This window comes from Dermacentor albipictus, chromosome 10 (genome assembly GCF_038994185.2).
Source record: "Dermacentor albipictus isolate Rhodes 1998 colony chromosome 10, USDA_Dalb.pri_finalv2, whole genome shotgun sequence".
Classification (NCBI taxonomy): Eukaryota; Metazoa; Arthropoda; class Arachnida; order Ixodida; family Ixodidae; genus Dermacentor; species Dermacentor albipictus.
Genome location: NC_091830.1, coordinates 99044755 through 99063008, shown reverse-complemented (window position 1 = coordinate 99063008; position 18254 = coordinate 99044755). Strand labels below are relative to the sequence as shown.

The 18254-nt window shown below is 52.5% G+C and overlaps 1 protein-coding gene across 1 annotated transcript; it reads left to right on the top strand.

Moving 5' to 3' along the window:
* The first annotated feature begins 2153 nt into the window (after window positions 1-2153).
* LOC135908019 (uncharacterized) lies at window positions 2154-11646 on the top strand. Its single transcript, XM_065439787.1, has 2 exons — window positions 2154-3311; window positions 11277-11646. Exons 1-2 carry the CDS (start codon window positions 2394-2396, stop codon window positions 11499-11501), a joined length of 1143 nt encoding a protein of 380 aa, XP_065295859.1. The 5' UTR covers window positions 2154-2393; the 3' UTR covers window positions 11502-11646.
* The last annotated feature ends 6608 nt before the right edge of the window (window positions 11647-18254 follow it).

Below are 18254 nucleotides of genomic sequence, written 5' to 3'. Positions count from 1 at the left end.
AGGGCGGAGGTTACCCCAGGGCCCTGACAGGGCGGGTACCGCCCCAGTAAACTTTATTTCTTTTGGTCTCTACTGAGCCGTATACGGTGAACTGGACGTTGCAACGCTTTTGACGCCTTAGTCCGGTCACGCACTCTAATAAAAAGCCATACAAAAATTCTTTTTGGAACCCGTCCTCGCGTTTACCTCTGCCCCTTCAAACAAGAAATAGTTTCCGTCTTGTTTGTTGGGCTGAGCTTGCCCTGGCGCTATCGAATTATCATGTGGCGGGTGTACCGCCCCGGCCGACTACTTCCCCGTCATTCCTGAAAGCAATGGCAAAAATAAAGGGTGGGGAAAACCTGTCCCTGCAAAAAATGCATACCAGGTTTAAAGCCAATTAAAAATAAATGAAAAGGGGTGTGAAATAACACCCAAAGCGCATATTTTTGTGGAGAAAAGCCAATTGGAAAAATAAAATTTTGGGCTAACGGTAACGCGTGTGGTGTCCGAAGGTGTCTCAGCGAGGGCAGAAGCCCCCGCGCCGGGCATTTAATGAACGTGAGTGATGAGTCTCATACGGGGTGGCATGGGCATGCCATAAATGAAGTAAAATGGAAAAGAAAAGTAAAAGAAAATAAAGTAAACAGGAAAGTGTGGACTGTCCAAGGGGTCGTCGATGCCGGCGACCGGTTCCGGCTGCAGTCATCAAAACAAAATGAAGGGAAATAAACAAAGAACCACAGAACACACGCGGCAGGCGGCGCGAGACACAACTGTCACAACTAGGCCCGCACAGCAAGTGTCACTAGTCGGCACACAAGTGTTCCCATCACACACAGTCTGAGACGGAGGGTCGACAGCACCGTGTACAGTCACCCGCGGAGCGACCAACGGGAGGCCTCTGGAGTGGCGGTGGAACCGGGAGGCGCATCCGTGTCACGTACAAGAAGGGCGTGAGCTTCCACTCGATGGCAGGCGAAAATCCGTGTCCCCAAGAGGCCAAGTACAGGCGGTAAGGCGCCACGCTGAGGTAGGCCTCGGGACGGGCGGCCGAGCCGGGAGCCGCGCATGTCTACTGAATAGGCAGGCCGCAGGGCCCTACCAGAGGCAGAGCACAGCGTGGTCGTCCGCGAGGCCGAGCGGAAAGAGCACAGCAAGGGGCGACGGGACGATCGGCCCCGGGGTAAGCGATCGGGCCGGGAGCCGTGAAAGTCCTCAGAGCAGGCGGATCGCTGCGCTCGACTTCAAGGCGGGGCACTGGCAAGTCTTCCACGGGGCCGAGCGAACGTAAACGCGAGAGGTCTTGAAGAAGAAAAACAGAAAGAAAAGGCACAAAGAAAGCAGCGAAAGCACAGAAAAAAAAAGGGGAAGAGAAAAACTATATAAAAGAAACACAGTCACAGAGGGCGAAGTTCACTAATAAGAGGTTCACGCACGTGGCTTGTAGGCGGGGCGTAGGTCATCACGGTACACTGTTCATACAACACGAGCGAAGGTCGCGGACGACAGTCAATGTCCGAAATCGTGTGTCTGTAGCGTCGCACGTCGCGTCCGCTCCCCGACCAGCGGCCGCGGGATGGGCGAATCACATGTTGACACGCGCATGTTATGCCACGCCAACGGCAGGAACACGACAAATCAAGCCGGCAGGGTCGCAAAACGTCGGAAGGCCTACGGCGGGTCGCCGTAATTGGTGCGCGCGCGGAGGCGCGCCACCTTTTCAGCAAGCACAGGACACGCTGGGGAGCCGGTCGGGTGGGACGCGTCGCCGAGGCCCGCCCTATCGCACTCCGCGCAGTGCACCGCGGCGTCCCTCGTCTTCACCTGACACGTGGCGGCGAGGTGGTTGGAGCCGCACTTTAGACAACGCGCCTTCGTCGGGTCCGCCTGGTGAGGGCACGTCATGCGCCCGTGTCCATATGTCGCGCAAAACGTACAGGTGGGCACGTGGAGATCTTCGCGCGCGCGCACCGACGTCCACCCCAATGTGAGCCGCGGCCGGGACATGACCCGCCTAAACCCGTCCGGGTCGAGCTCGGCCACGTAAGACCGCGCGCCCGCCCGCTCCCCGAACGCCACGCGCACCTTACACCTGTCGAGGTTGAGATCTAAGTCCTCGTTACACGCGTTGAGCGTACGTAGAAAGTCGTCCGGGCCGATGTCGGGAGCGCTCGTGCAAGTGGCTGGCTGGCTGGCTGCGTCGGGCTCCGCGGTTTCTCAAGGAAAACCAGGTATTTCCCATTCGGCATGTTCAAATTTTAGTTAGGGTTGTTTTTAAACGCGCAGGGACCATATTCAACACAAAAACCGGGGCAAAAAAGGGCTCCTTTTACGATTTTCCGCGATTGCCTTGTTCCCGGGTATCGAGCCCAATATGGCGTGGGCTCATACCCGCTGAGCGCCGGCCGGCCATGCCCAGAACGCGCAGGGGCGCGAAAGCGTCGCCGTCTCGCTCCCCACCGCGGCCCTCGGCCGTTGGGGAGTCGCCCCGCTCGCGGGGACCCGATTTGTCGGAGGACGGCGACGCGGCGGTCGCTCGTTTCTCGGTTCTTGTCGACCAGATGCAGGCCGCCGAGGACCATCAACCCCCGGCCGCAGATGACGACAACGACGAGGTGGCGTCCCAGGCCTCGGAACAATCCGCTGTCACGGACGCGGAGGAAACGGCCGTTACCGCGACCCTGCACCAGTGGCTGAACGACATAGACCGCATCGTCCGCGACGTCATCGCATTCGCGTACGTGCCGGCCAACCGGGTCCCCACGGACTCGCGCAACTTTTTCCTGGACAAGATCGAGGCGTCGCGCGGCGTCTGCGGGCGCGTGGCGTGCGAGACGGCCAGGCAGGCTGCCCTGGCCTCCTCGCTGCGGAGGCAGCTCGCCGGGACGCGACGGGAGCTTGCCGAGGCGCGGCGGGAGGCGGCCGAGTTGCGGGAGCGCCTGGCGGTCGCCGGGGCCCGGCTGGATGACCTCGCGGCCTCGGGGGTGGGCCCGGGACGTGCCGGCCGCGGTCCTGCCGCGCCCGCGGGCGGCGTTTCTGCGCCGTCGACCGCTAGCGACTCGGCGGGCCCGCCCGCCGGCCGCATGGACTACGCGGCTGCCCTGCGGACGGGCCTTGCGCCCTCTGCCGGCGCGGCCTGCGGCGGCCCGGGTGCTGTTGCGGCGGCGGCCGTCGCGGCGGGGGGGGCCCGGCGCCCTGCACAAACACGTCGCGTTCTTGACGCCTATTTCATCGACCGCGACGCCGGCGCGGGACGTGCTTCGCCTCCTCAAATCGACAGTGGACCCGCGAGCCCAGAACATCCGAGACGTCACACTCCATCAGACCCGGTACGGACTGACCGTATTTACAGATAATAGTCAATCGCTCACCAACCTCGAACAGGCTATTGCCGCCGACCCGACCGCGCGCGCGTCTATTCTCATGCGCGTCGCGCCGCCCCGCAACCCATGCGTGAAGTTCACGGGTGTCGATCCCGACATCGGCCCGGACGACTTTCTACGTACGCTCAACGCGTGTAACGAGGACTTAGATCTCAACCTCGACAGGTGTAAGGTGCGCGTGGCGTTCGGGGAGCGGGCGGGCGCGCGGTCGTACGTGGCCGAGCTCGACCCGGACGGGTTTAGGCGGGTCATGTCCCGGCCGCGGCTCACATTGGGGTGGACGTCGGTGCGCGCGCGCGAAGATCTCCACGTGCCCACCTGTACGTTTTGCGCGACATATGGACACGGGCGCATGACGTGCCCTCACCAGGCGGACCCGACGAAGGCGCGTTGTCTAAAGTGCGGCTCCAACCACCTCGCCGCCACGTGTCAGGTGAAGACGAGGGACGCCGCGGTGCACTGCGCGGAGTGCGATAGGGCGGGCCTCGGCAACTTTAAACTTTATTTCTTTATTTCACTTTATTTAACTTTATTTCAACTTTAAACTTTATTTCAGTAAACTTTATTTCTTTTGGTCTCTACTGAGCCGTATACGGTGAACTGGACGTGGCAACGCTTTTGACGCCTTAGTCCGGTCACGCACTCTAATAAAAAGCCATACAAAAATCCTTTTTGGAACCCGTCCTCGCGTTTACCTCTGCCCCTTCAAACAAGAAATAGTTTCCGTCTTGTTTGTTGGGCTGAGCTTGCCCTGGCGCTATTGAATTATCATGGGGCGGGTGTGCCGCCCCGGATTTCGTCTTTTCCCCGATGATAAAAAGAAACTAAAGAAAAATGGGGAAACCCGTACCTACGAAACGCAATAACGGGTTTAAAGCCAATTAAACAGAAAAAATGAGGGGTAATGACCCAACGTACGTGTTTGAAAGTAAAAGCCAATTGGAAAAATAAATGGTGGGCACGGCAACTGCAGAGTGCCCAAGACTCCTTCAGCGAGGACCGAAAACCCCGCGTAAAGCGTTTATTGATGCAATGTGTAGAAGGCGAGCGTAATGATGAGAGAACGAAGACCAAGTGCCCGAAGTGCTGGAAGCGGGGATCGGCTTGGGCTCCTGAACGAACAAAGACTGGATGCCTGGGTTGAGGAAGAATACTGCAAACTTGAAAAAGAATGGGTTAAGGATGAATCTGCTGGCTCATTATATATGTGCCAGCAGAATCTACACAGACGACAATAGGCAGGCACATTACTAATACAAGTCATAGTAAAGTGAAGTGAATGGGAATGCAAGAGGGGAAACCCAATATGGAAGAAGAACAATGATGCGTGCATAATGTGCCACTGGGTTGTGATTGCCCCTTTAAGTGTTGGTGACTACCCATCCCATCCACACACGTACCAGCTAGGGAGCATCGTACAAAACAAATTGAAATGGTAGTGCACAGAAGCAAGGTAACAGCTGCTGGTGTGTACGCATGGGATGTGAAATGATTTGAAACATGTTCGTGAAATGCGGAGTTACTGTTTGCTGAGTCGTTGCCAATGCGGATCAGACGGTGTACAATATATTTAAGCTTCCACGCGGCTGATAAAGGACCGCGAAACCGCTATATTTCTCATTTAAATAAGGCGATTTCGTTCAGTTTTGGGGGAAAAGTCAATGAGCTAGGCGCGATTGTGTCCCCGGCGCCGCTCATGAGTAATGACCATGAATGCGCTATGAATTGCGCTATAACAGCGCAAGTCATAGGAATGGGAAAATTAATATGAAGACAAGTGGGTACACCCAATAGGAGAGAAAGACAATGGCTCGTACTGAATGGGCGACGGAGTAATGCTTGCCCTTGCGGAGGGAGTGACTGCCCCTCCCGTTGCCAGGGACACTGTGTCCCGTGAGAGAATTGAGGGGCCAGTTAGCATAGCTATGACAGACTTTGAGCCAGCTATCAACTGTAAGATAAAATTAAAATTAAAACAACGAAAAAAAAATAACGATGAAGAGAAGCAAGGTAATAGCTAGGGAGACGCACAGGTAAATGATGCGAAACATGTACAGGCAATTCGTGCGTACTGTGGGCTGAGCAGGTATAAAATACGGACCAGATTGTGGATCATACATTTAGGACGTCACGCGGTTGAGAGATGACCGCGAAGACTGTACAGGCCCACGGCACCGCAAAAAGTTCGAAGAGCCGCCCTCCGCGGGACACGCCCAGAATAACAGGCTGGCGAGAATCGGATGCTGAAGGTCAGAACGAAGGCTAGTGTACGCAAATGTACAGTAACGTACTCTGTGACTATTGACGACGTTTTGGTACGCCGTTCCTTCGGATATCCGCCGGGCAAGCACGCAACGTGGACGCGACGGCATGCCCATTGTTCGCCCACTCAAATCATGATCGGATTGATAGCAGCCATAGGCAACAGGCCCCACAAAGAAAATTGAAGGCGCCTATGTTGCCGCAGTGTGGGTGTGCAATGCCCAAATGCTCGTACGCCGGAGAGCAGGGCAGACCTCTCCCGTGACGCTGCAACTGTAAGGTACAAAGGGCCTTCGGAATGGCGTTTGTCACCATGTGTGATCCTGGGTGAGACTACGGAAGGCAGGTGGAAAACGTATAAGGTGTACGCATAAGGCGTTCGACGTTGGAGGCACTTATGAGCTCCCGCATGCCCCTCCAAGCCGCTGGAGTAAGGGTCCGCCACGACCCCCAGCCGTCCGGGTGTGCACAATTGTAACGTGAGGAGGTTGGCAGCAGTATGTGCCGACCCATCCTTTGCTGCAGCAAAGTGAACAGCCGTCCCAGCCGCTGGATTTAGTGTCAGCCACGACACCGGGCACGCACGTCTGGCCATGCGGTGACACCCGAGGTTTTGATCGGCATACCCACAAGGAAGGCCGAGTTGTCCATCCAGAACAAGGTCGCATGACATGTAGAATGGAGCATTGCAGTCCAACTGCGCATGTAGCTGAAACGCATTCATTGGTAGAGATGAGAATAAGTAGAATGATGTGAGGAACATGAATAGAAACTTGGGCAAAAATACGAGCTAGGACGCATCCACCCGCGGGCTGCCCCGCGGATAATCCGGCAAAGAGTCACAGATAAGATGAGCCATTCGGAGAAGGATTGCCCGGTTTCGTTTGTGCTCCAAGAGAAGGTGGTATGGGGTCCCGCCAGGACGGCTCCCCGGCGGGCCTGTTAGCTGCCTCGCAAGTGCCGCCGTAATGGGGCATTCAGTCAGGTAGTGTTCAAAAGATTCACAGACCAGCCCACAGATGCACAGATTATGAGGAGCTAGATTGAAGCGTTTAAGGTAATATGGGAATCGACCGTGTCCAGTAATAATATGAGCTATGGATTTATGAGGGGGAAAAAATTCTGGAATAGATTTGATTGTAGGTATCCACAAGAAAAGTGCCGTGTTGGCATTCTCAGCGGCCCATTCGATTTGCCATTCTCTTTCCATCTGCTTAAAGAATTGGGTCCTGAGAGAACGGATAGATAGAGAAGCACGGCGCGATACTCCGTAGCGCGCAGCACTCGCTGCCGCCTCATCAGCCAATTCATTACCTAGGACGCCTGAATGACCCCGTACGTAATATAATTTTATTTCTATGGAAGTTGATAAATTACTGAGCGCTCTCTTAATGTTAACCACACGGGAATCAACTGACCGCAGTGCCGCGATCGCTGACAACAAAGACAGGCAGTCAGAGTATATCTTAACAGGCCGCGTAGGTCGTGAAATTGCCACATAATTAAGGGCCTCAAGAAACGCAATGGCCTCTGCGCAGTACGCACCACCAGCTTGGTCCACTTTATATTTACCAATTTTTAAAATCCGGTGTTGAGATTCCATGGCTATGTACGCAGCCCCTGCAGAAGTTCCAGAATAAGAGCCGTCTGTGTATATATGTACAGCCTGTTCAGATGCATACCGCGACACCTCTGCGCTGCTGAGTCGGGCAAAGGGACAGCGATATCTGTCTGCTGGGTGATCGAGCCAGGGGTTGTAAGGGAAGTCAACTGTTTGAGGAATGTAATATTCAAGACCATAGCAAGTAGGCCTGCGGAGGAGAAATAAGTGGAACTCGGCACGAAGCCGCTCCAACTCAAGGGGGAGAGGTGCCGCTCGCAATAAAATCTCTAACGCCGATGTACGTGTTGTACGGTAGGCCCCAGTCAGACTAATGAGGGGAATCCGGTGTAACGAGATAACTTTAGCCTTTAATAGGCTGTCCGAAAATTCTGGCCACCAGACCGCGGCTGCGTAGGTAATGACCGGAAGCACCACCTGTTTGTACAGAGCCCGAATCGCCATGGGAGTGATAGAATGGTGCATGTTTATGTAAGTCGTAATTTTAGGAGCCATCAGTTCCAATTTCGCACGTATAAAATCAGCATGTTCTTTGAAGCCTAATCGGGAATCGAAGACAACGCCAAGAATTTTGAGCTTGTCTTTCCGCTGCAACCTGTCATTACCCACAGCCACGCGGAGGGCACTGGTCTTCATGGAGTTGCATCCATGTGGAAATGCCATGAAAAACGATTTTGTTGTGTTAATATGAACGCGATTCTCCCGTGCCCAATCGCTTACAGAATTCAGGACCGCCTCTGCCAATCTCTCGATTACGGCCCGATTCTTACCCGGAATGTTGATTACGACATCATCCGCATAAGCCTGTATTACAACACCTTGTGGCACCGGAAGGTCCAACAGGCCACGCACCACAATGTTCCATAAAAGCGGGCTCAATGGGGAACCCTGAGGACTACCTAACGTATGCGGCGCGGACACCTCTCCAGAGCGAGAGCGATAGACTACCAATCTGTCTTGGAGGAAACTCTTTAATAAATTAAAAAGATTACGGGGACAGCCATGTTTTTGTAAAAAGTACAATACCAGTGGGTGCCACACTGAGTCAAACGCACCCCTGAAATCAAGTGCTATGATCAGAGCCGGTGTCTTCTGCTGTTTAAATTGTAAGAGCCGCTCTTTCAGGGCATATAGAGCCATGACGGCACTCCTCCCATGTGTAAAACCGAATTGATGGGGATGTATGAGGTCATGGGAATAGAGGAAAAAATAAAGGCGAGAGTTGAGGAGCCGTTCTAGAATTTTGCCAAAAAGAGAATTCATTACTATAGGTCTGTAGGATGAGGTCTGGTCTGGGGGACGACCAGGTTTAGGAAGAAATATAATGCGCCCTCTCCTCCAAGTGGAAGGGAAATGACCCAATTTCAAAGCCGAATTAAAGAGAAACTGAAAGAAAGCTGGATGAAATTGAAAAATATTTTTAATCATGGGAAGAGTGACGCCATCTAGACCAGGGGCGGAACCATCCCTGCCCTGTGCAATCGCGTATTCTATTTCATTATGAGTAAAGGCCCTGTCGTCCGTGCGACTAACCGCGGCACTGCCGGCGACCAGTCGAATAGCCGCATGGGAAGGATTATCCCGTAACTTGTCGTCCGCTGGGAATTGAGCGTGGAGGAGCAAAGCCGCTGACTGGAGGGTGTCCATAGTCTTTGCACCATTCGGAAGGGTGAGTGCCGGGAGGTGTATTGGCGGCCGAATTTTATTAAATGCTGTCTGAAAAGGAATGCCAAAAATATTCCTTTTCGAACACTCTTGACAATAACGTATAAACGCACTCTGCTGCGCCTCGGCTATGTGTTTGCGGTACGTTCCCCGCGCCCGAGCAAACAGGGCGCGCAAATGTCCACGCATGACCGGGTCACGTGCCTGCTGATAACGACGTCGCATGGCCCTTACCCTATTTCTTTCCACCCCTAATTCCGGGTTCCACCAGGAATTCGGAGTACGTGGGCCGGACTTGGTAAGTCTAGAGTTACGGCGGATGAGATGGTTGTAAATGGTATAGAATTTACTGATTATAAAGTCTAGGGCTTCACCGGAGCGGAGGGCAGAGCCCTGAACCTGGGAGAACCATGTCATTTCCCGAAGGGCCTGGAAGACTCGGGCGCGGCCTGCAAGGGTCAAACGCTTCAACGGAGGCGGCTGTTGCAAACTGAATCCAAATTCGATATGTTTATGTTCAGCAAGACTTTCTTCGTTACTAACGTGCCACTCAAAGTCTAAAGGAGCCATCGAAGAAGTCACCAAGGTAAGGTCGATCCAACTGGCATTGTAGTGATTTTCAAATGTAGGTTCGGATTCGGGCTCGTTTAATAGTTGGAATCCGTGTTGACACATCAACTGAACCACTGCTGTGCCCCTACTATCACAGCCGCCACGGCCCCAGAGGGTATGTTTGGCATTGAAATCGCCAGCGATTACTGCCATCCCCGGGCCTATCCGGGCAAGGCAGTCAGTGATGCTGTTTAAGTAAGTATCTATGTCAGTGTGCGGTGGCGCGTATACCCCGATAACGGTAAACACAACGGAGTTACTTGAAAAGGTTACCGCCACTACATGCGAGGAAATGGTCACTGGAAAGCAATCATAGCCGTGTGCTGCACATAATATAGTCATTTTAGGATGATTGGTGGCGTTGAAATGAAGAATACTAGAAGGAACACCAACGATTTCATGCGTTCGGACATATGGGTCACTGATTATTGCAAATGAGATGTTCTTTGTTTCCATTGTCCTGATTAGAACCGCCATGGCATGCTTTGTGTGGTCTAGATTCGCCTGTATAAATTTGAGTTGAGGATTGAGGGCCATATCATGAAAGGTGAAAGGAAACGCTATGAACCTGGACGGACAACAGGTTGCACTTGCTGGAAGTCATGTGCGGTTGACCCCCCCAATGCCGGCCGCCATCCATTCCAGGACGCCATCTTTTTGAACGCAATTCGCATCCACTGCACACTCTCCCTGGCACTTGACATTTCCCCGCGCACCGCCCCGCGGTGCGGTGCAACGGGGAATAGTAATAAATAGCAGCGCACAGGAGGGACGCGCAACTGGGCTCACTGAAAAGGCTTAAACATGGAGGAAGCTGAACGAGAAGCACACGTGCACCATGTGCACCCCGCTCATGCCGAGTGTTGTTGAACGTAATGTTTTGCAGACCGCACCCCCGTAGGGCTGCTGTAGACGGAAGATGCATAGATGTACTGTGAACCCCGCCGCGCCGCGGGTCATACCCTCCCGCGCCGCCTACCCGGCTACAGGCCATAGTCGGTACGCGCAGTAATGCGCGCCACCCTTTCCGCCAGCGAGGGACAGCCGCGATCGCCAGCCGGATGTCCCGCCGACTCCCGTCCCGCGCCCCGACACACCGCACAGCGCACCGCGGCGTCCCCCATGCGCACAGTGCACGTCTGGGCCAGGTGTGGTTCAGCACATTTCGTACAGAGGACTTTTGAAACGTCCAGTTTGTCCGGGCAAAACCGCCGTGAATGCCCGTATGACGCGCAATGTGTGCACAGGGACACATGTAAATCCTCTACCACTCGCGCCGATGTCCAGCCAATACTAACGCGGCCGCGACGCATGAAATTGTGGAAAACTGTGGGGGCACATTCTAGTACATGCGACTTGTTACCGCTACGCTCCGTGAAAGTGGTTTTAAGAATGCACGTGGCTGGATCAAAATCCAGGTCCGGGTTGCGATCTTTAATTTCCTGAAGGAGCCTGTTTGGCGCGACCTCAGGGTCCGAGCCAATGAGTTTTATATGGGGTTTTATTTTTTCTGGAATACGCATGAGTAAGCTAGTTTTGGTAACCGTGCCCTGTTCAACCGCCTGCCGAAGATTCTCAATGGAAGTTCTTTCTGTAGCTATCACCGTAACACCGAAGCGTGTACTGCGCAAGGTAACAGCGCCAATACCTGCTGCTCCCGGGTCTATGTTAGCTTTAAGAGTCCTAAGGACATCTTTCGCAGGTGTGCGAGACTCAGCAACAGGGGTCAGGAATGCAATGTGTCCACGCAGGTACGGGTCCCCCGAGAACCTGTCGCCTCCAGCCACGTCCGGCGCGGAGGACGGGTCAGTGGCCGCTCGGGCACCACCGCCCGCCGTCAGCCCCCGAACAGCGGGAATCTCCGCCCGCACCACCGCAACAAAGGATCGCGGCAGGTCCTCCGGCGCCGCCGAGGACGGCACCCGCACCCGGAGCTCAGCAGTCTCGCGCCGTGCTTGATCCAACTGCCGACGTAACTCCTCGACGACACCATCATTCTTCGCCACTGCCGCCTGTAACTCTGCACAAATCTGTATCATACTGTTAAGCTCTGTGATTATTTGCGCCCGAATGGGATTTGAAACTTTGGATTTATCTTGGAATATGATTTCCTCAATGCGTCTTTGGTGTGTGGCCATTGCATCGAGACAGGAAAAGCGTCTGTTTACATGTCCCAAAGGATGCGGGCTCATACCTGATTCTGAGGCAACGCTTAACAGCTGAGTGACGGTATCACCAGGTTTCAGTGCTCTGCCCCTCTCGTGTCGCTCCAAATCAACGACTACCTCCTCGAGTACCCTGTCACCTAAAGGGGAAAAGCCTTCGCCCGCCGAATGTGGCGAGCCCCCCGAAACGGGGGGCCCGCTTTCGGCGAGCATGTCCTCTCCGAGCGTCTGCGGCCGCGCCATTGCCCGCTAGCAGAAGCGGGTATGCGTCATAGCCATATTGTGGCCTGGCGGCCGCCGACCTGGAGACGCGAAAATTGTCCCACATAACCCCCTATCCGCCCTGCCTGCAGCCCGAAAGGAACCTGTGTACGCTAAGGACGCACCTCAACCTAAAAGTAGCTAGGTATAAACAGTAAAAACTGACCTTTTTGACGAAAAACAGGAGCCCGAGCCGACCGGCCTGCCGAACACTTGCACGAGCGCTCGTGCAAGTGTTCTTTATTTCTTTTGGTCTCTACTGAGCCGTATACGGTGAACTGGACGTGGCAACGCTTTTGACGCCTTAGTCCGCTCACGCACTCTAATAAAAAGCCATACGAAAATCCTTTTTGGAATCCGTCCTCGCGTTTACCTCTGCCCCTTCAAACAAGAAATAGTTTCCGCCTTGTTTGTTGGGCTGAGCTTGCCCTGGCGCTATCGAATTATCATGTGGCGGGTGTACCGCCCCGGCCGACTGCTTCCCCGCTTATTCCCGAAAGCAAAGTCAAAAATAAATGGTGGGGAAAAGCCTGTACCTGCAGGAATGCATACCAGGTTTAAAGCCAATTAAAAATAAATGAAGAGGGGTTTTGAAGTAATACCCAAAGCGCATATTTTGGTAAAGAAAAAGCCAATTGGAAAAATAAAAGTGTGGGCAAAGGTAACGCGTTTGTGTCCTGAGGCGTCTCAGCGAGCTCAGAAGCCCTCGTGTCGGGCTTTTAATGATGATAAAAGAAAGAGGCAGACACGAGGTGGCATTGACATGCCGTAAACGAATAAAGAAAAGAGCCCCCCCCCCCTTTCCCCAACACAATGCGATGAAATGATTAAAATGAAAAGGAGGAAAAAGGGGGGAGGAAAGTACAGTCAGTATGGGATGTCACAGACACGTAAGTAGAAGAAAGACCAGTCTCGCTCGGTGCCACGGGTCGGCGCTCGTGGCCCACAGCAGCCATAGTCTGTACACCCGTCTGGATCTACTGAAAGACGTATCGCGTGCGCGGCTCCCCCGTAAGGCACCCGACAAGCAGACGCGAGCGAATGGAAAGTGGGAGGAAATGAAATAAAGGAAAGAGAAGCGGAAGGAAAGATTGAAATAAATGTCGCAGTCTACACTGTGTCCTTCCGACAGCAAGCGCGTCGGATAAATGAACGTCATCACGGCTTGATGGGTGGCCGCAGGATGCACGACCGGGCCGGGAGCCGCGTACAGCTGCTGGTGAAAAAGTCCGCATGGCTCTACTGGTTGGCCTGGCAAAGTCTCGCATCCATGGGGCCGAGGGGAGGCAGACACGTTATTGGTGGAACAGAAAAAACAGAAGGAAAGAGAAAAGCGTAAAAGAAAACACAGGGAGTACAGAAAACACTGACAAGGAATAAAATGAAAAGAAGTCGAAATAGGAAGAAATAGAGATAAGAAATAAAGGAAACACAGTTGTGCGAGACGCGGTTTGCTGCCTGAGCGTTCTCGCATGATCTCGCATCACGCAGGATTGAACACGCGAAGACGTCGGATGCACGCGAGAGATGCGACGATTGCAGCCGCAAGTCGCTGTTCTCGGCGCCGTTCCGGGCGGCCTTTGGTAAGGGAAAAGGGCAGCTGCATTTGCCGCCGTTGATAACACCAGACGGCGGTCGGACGGACAGCGTCCTGCAGTCGGCCGCACTGCTCTTACACTCCTTGATAGCCAAGGACGACGCTCGAACGGACCTGCCAGAGCATAAAGCGATACGCGAGCAGAGCGCGCAGCCCTGCGTATCACGTGTGCTGGACCGCCCATTCACCGCCGGAGAGCTCGCTGCCACGCTCGCCAAGCTTGTACACGGCTCGGCCCCAGGTCCGGACGGCTTAACGACTGACGTGATGGTCGCCCTCTGCACGTTCCACCGGCGTTTTGTACTAAACATTTTTAATACCGCACTAACCCTGGGCCACTTCCCCAAGGTGTGGCGGAAAGGCAGGGGCATATTCATTGCGAAACCTGGCAAACCACTGGACACGCCGCAGGCTTACCTCCCCATGTGCATGACGTCAATCCTTGGAAAGGTGCTGGAGCGCTTGCTGTTCGGCCGCCTTTACCACTTTCTCCTCACGGGAAATTACGTGCATCCCAATCAATTCGGATTCACACACGGTCGCAGTGCAGTCCAGGCGTTGACATCTCTGTGCCAATACATCGGCGAGTACAGAGCGCGGGGCACGCTAGTCACGCTGATCTCCCTGGACTTTCAGGGGGCATTTGATAGCTTGTGGCACCCCCTCGTTTTAAATTACTTCACGGAGCGCCAGTGCCCCAGCAACTTGGTGGACCTGCTGCGGACGTTCGTCGGCGATCGCTCGGTGGAATTCCAATGCCACTCGGGAGTCGTCGTGACGGATGCGACATTAGGCAGTCCCCAAGGGTCGCCACTGTCCCCCCTGCTTTGGAATGTTGTCGTGGATGGCCTGCTGCGCTTGGAAATGCCGGAGGGAGTCCGCATTCAGGCGTACGCGGACGACACAGTGGTCCTGGTCCCGGGGAAAAACCGCCTCGACACCATGCCGAAAGCCTCGGCCGCCCTGACCTCAATAAAGGCATGGACAACCACCACCAAGGTCCGCCTCAACCATGACAAAACTGAATGTGTCCTTTTTTCATTCGGCAGGGGGGGCATGGAAAAAAGCAAACCGACCATCAAGATTGATGACAGTAAGAAGGGCCTTATATTCAAGAACTCCGTCAAGATTCTCCGCGTTATGGTCGATAGACGATTATTGTTCTTTGACCACACGGCATATCTGCAACGCAAGGCCGAGACGCTCGCGATGAAGTCGTAAACTTTATTTTTTTTTGGTCTCTACTGAGCCGTATACGGTGAACTGGACTGGCAGCGCTTTTGACGCCCTAGTCCGGTCACGCGCTCTAATAAAAAGCCATACGAAAATCCTTTTTGGAACCCGTCCTCGCGTTTACCTCTGCCCCTTCAAACAAGAAATAGTTTCGGCCTTGTTTGTTGGGCTGAGCTTGCCGTGGCGCTATTGAATTATCATGTGGCGGGTGTGCCGCCCCGGCCGACTACTTCCCCGTCATTCCTGAAAGCAAAACAAAATAAAGGGTGGGGAAAATTTGTACCTGCAGAAAAGCATACCAGGTTTAAAGCCAATTTAAAATAAATGAAAAGGGGTTTTTAAGTAATACCCAAAGCGCATGTTTTGGTAATGAAAAGCCAATTGGAAAAATAAAAGTGTGGGTATAGGTAACGCGCATGTGTCCCAAGGTGTCTCATCGAGGGCAGAAACCCTCGCACAGGGCTCTCTTTTAATGAATGAATGAGGCGGAGACGTGAGGGCATGGACGTGGCCATGAAGATGATGAAAAATAAAACCAAGAAAACTAAGAAATAATAAATAAACAAGCAACAGGGAATCAAAGGGAAAAGAAAAGGGCAAGAATAAAATAAAAAGAGAGGCAAGAAATGGATCAACTATCCATCGTGAACAAAAGGAAAAAGGTCATGGTGTGGACGAGAGGGACAAGAAATAAAAATAAAAAGGAAAATAGATAAAAAAGAAAAGGACTGTACACTGAAGTACACAAAACACACAGCTGACACTGTGTCGCTGTGCCGTGACTTGTCCTCTTCGCTTGTGCCACGGTGTACTCGGCGCGGCTTCCCCTTGCGGTTCGCATTAACGAGTTTTTACTGTATATATATATATATATATATATATATATATATATATATATATATTGAATGACAGTTATATATACATATCTGTCATTCAACAACCTTGTTTACATTTTTGTACATATGCAACGACCAGGGGAAAATCTCAATGACGCTTTCCTTTGTTAGAATGTATTGCACAGGAGCAGCTGTCACCGGTTGTGCATTCCGAGTACTTGCTCCGAAATTACAGTCGCAACAGAGAGCACATATAAAAAGCAGGAGTTCTGCAACATATACGAGGGCGAGTCAAATGAAAGTGAGCCAATGCGAATATATGACAAACGGGGTACTTTATTTAAAAGTAGTCACCATGAGCATTTAGACACTTGTTCTACTAACGAGTCGCATAATTCCCGTCTCATAAAACTCCTTGGGTTGCTGCCTCAAAAATCTGTGAATGACTACACGTCATCTTCCGACACGAATCTGGTTCCCTTGAGCAGTTTCTTCAAATTTCACCAAACGTGGAAGACGCAAGGCAACAGGTCTCGGCTGCATGAGGGATGTTGCAGCGTTTCCCACTTGAACTTTGCCAGTTTTGTATTAACCACAACAGCGACGTGGGAACGGGCAATTTCGTGAAGCAAGATGTCCCCAATGCTCAATTTTCCACGTCGTTTGTTCTTAACTGCGACACGCAGCCGATCCGATCTTTCACAATATCTGAAACGATTTAGAGTCTCTCCAGGTTTAGAAAATTCGATCAATAGTGGCCCCTAACGATCTAAAAAGAAGTCAACGCTTTTCCGGCATAAATGATGGCCTTTGTTTTCCTTGGGAGTGGTGAATTCAAATGTTTCCACTGTAAGATTGCCGTAGTGTTTCAGGCTAGTAGTAGCTGCACCATGAGTCATCCCCGGTCACAATTGCAGACAAAAAGTCGTCACCCTCATCTGGGGTTCTTTGACGTGCACTTAAATCTAAGTACACGGGCGCTTTCGCCTCCATCGAAATGCAGCCGCCGTGACCGGGATTCGATCCCGCGACGTCGTGCTCAGCAGCCGAACACAATAGCCACTGAGCAACCACGGCATTTTCAATTGCGTTGGGGGTGATTGCACAGTGGCTTTGGCCCGGCCATGGATCATCTTTGTAACTTTCATGTGCTTCTTTGAACAGTTTGCTACAATGCTTCTTAGGCGCCAATGAAACGCAACGTTCAACGCATACGGCAGCCATACGGCGAATAATTTCTTTTTGGGAAACATCTTCATTTGTCAAAACCCTCATGACACCAAGCTGTTCAACTTTTGAAGTGTCCATTATGTCACGCAACCATGTTCAATCCCGTGTATGAGAGCATTAAAGAACATTATTTTAACCTCACTTCTGCATGTCAATTGTAAATGAGATGCGTATGTGCTACGCGCATGCCTCGAAAATAATGAACCGAACCATTATTGCGCGGGGCGGGTTGTCTCACTTTCATTTGACTCGCCTTCGTACATTAGAAATGCGAAGATACAATGGAATATACAAATGTGAAGATACAGCTTGATACAGGGCAAAAAATTGTCACTGGAAACAATGTTCACTGCGCATACGCACAAAACCTCGCAACAAGATATTTAAATATACGCATAAGTCAGCAATAAATCTACGTACCTAAGAAAAAGTCACTAATATAATGCGTTAAACTAGGCAAATAAATAGGTTGGGCAACCAAAGATTCACAGATCACAGCACCACCACCCCTTCCCTCCACTTCCAAAATGTATCGCGTGCGACGGAAGGCGGCGTGCTTCCTCCCCGCTTTTCTCCCTTGCGCACACCAGACTCGGCCACCATCGTCGGCTCAACCCCTCCCCTTCCCCCCCGCACGCTTTCACTCGCACATAAAGCATGCGGCGCGCGGTCACGATGTTATCGCCCTTGGCCTTTATTTATAAGGAGCATGAGGGCAACGACAGGAATGCGCCTGGAGTCTTCATAGAGCTGCCATCGCAATAATAAAATAGTATCCGTCAACTGAAGCGTCCCGTCGCCCATTACTTTCCGCAAAAGAAGTAACAAAATCGAACTTTCCCCATGCGAAAATTCGCTGCGCCGCAACAATGTCTTCTTTTTTTTGTGTGTGTGTGTGTGGGCAAGGAGCGGCGAAATAGAATAACGCAAAGGAAAGCATGTTGGCTAGAATCGAATGCCTACTTTGGGCACCTAGTGTGGCTACCGAAGGAATATCGAAGAAAAAGTGTGACGCTTGGTCCACAGAAAACCATACGCGTACTGCTCGGTATCCTACAACGGCGAGACAAAATTTTCCGGAGAGGTTGTGCTCAAGCGAACGCGTTGCAATCCATCGAGTCCCCGCAGTGCTGGCGGCGAGCGACTATGCATTGTTTCGTTTTCTCGTCAGCTAGCCAGAAAGCGTCCAAAACTCTGCCAGGCGAAAATGCAGTCGGCCAGAGAAAAACAAACGCGCAGCCAAGTGCGCCGCGCGGTTATCGATTCAGCACGAGAAAAACGCATGCGCTCTCGCTGGATCGGCAGCCCGCGGGTTGCGAGAACAAACAAAAAAAATTAAAAAGAAATGAGAAAGAGGCTCAATATATCCTCGCGAATGAAAGTCTAGGTAGAAAAATAAATACGAAC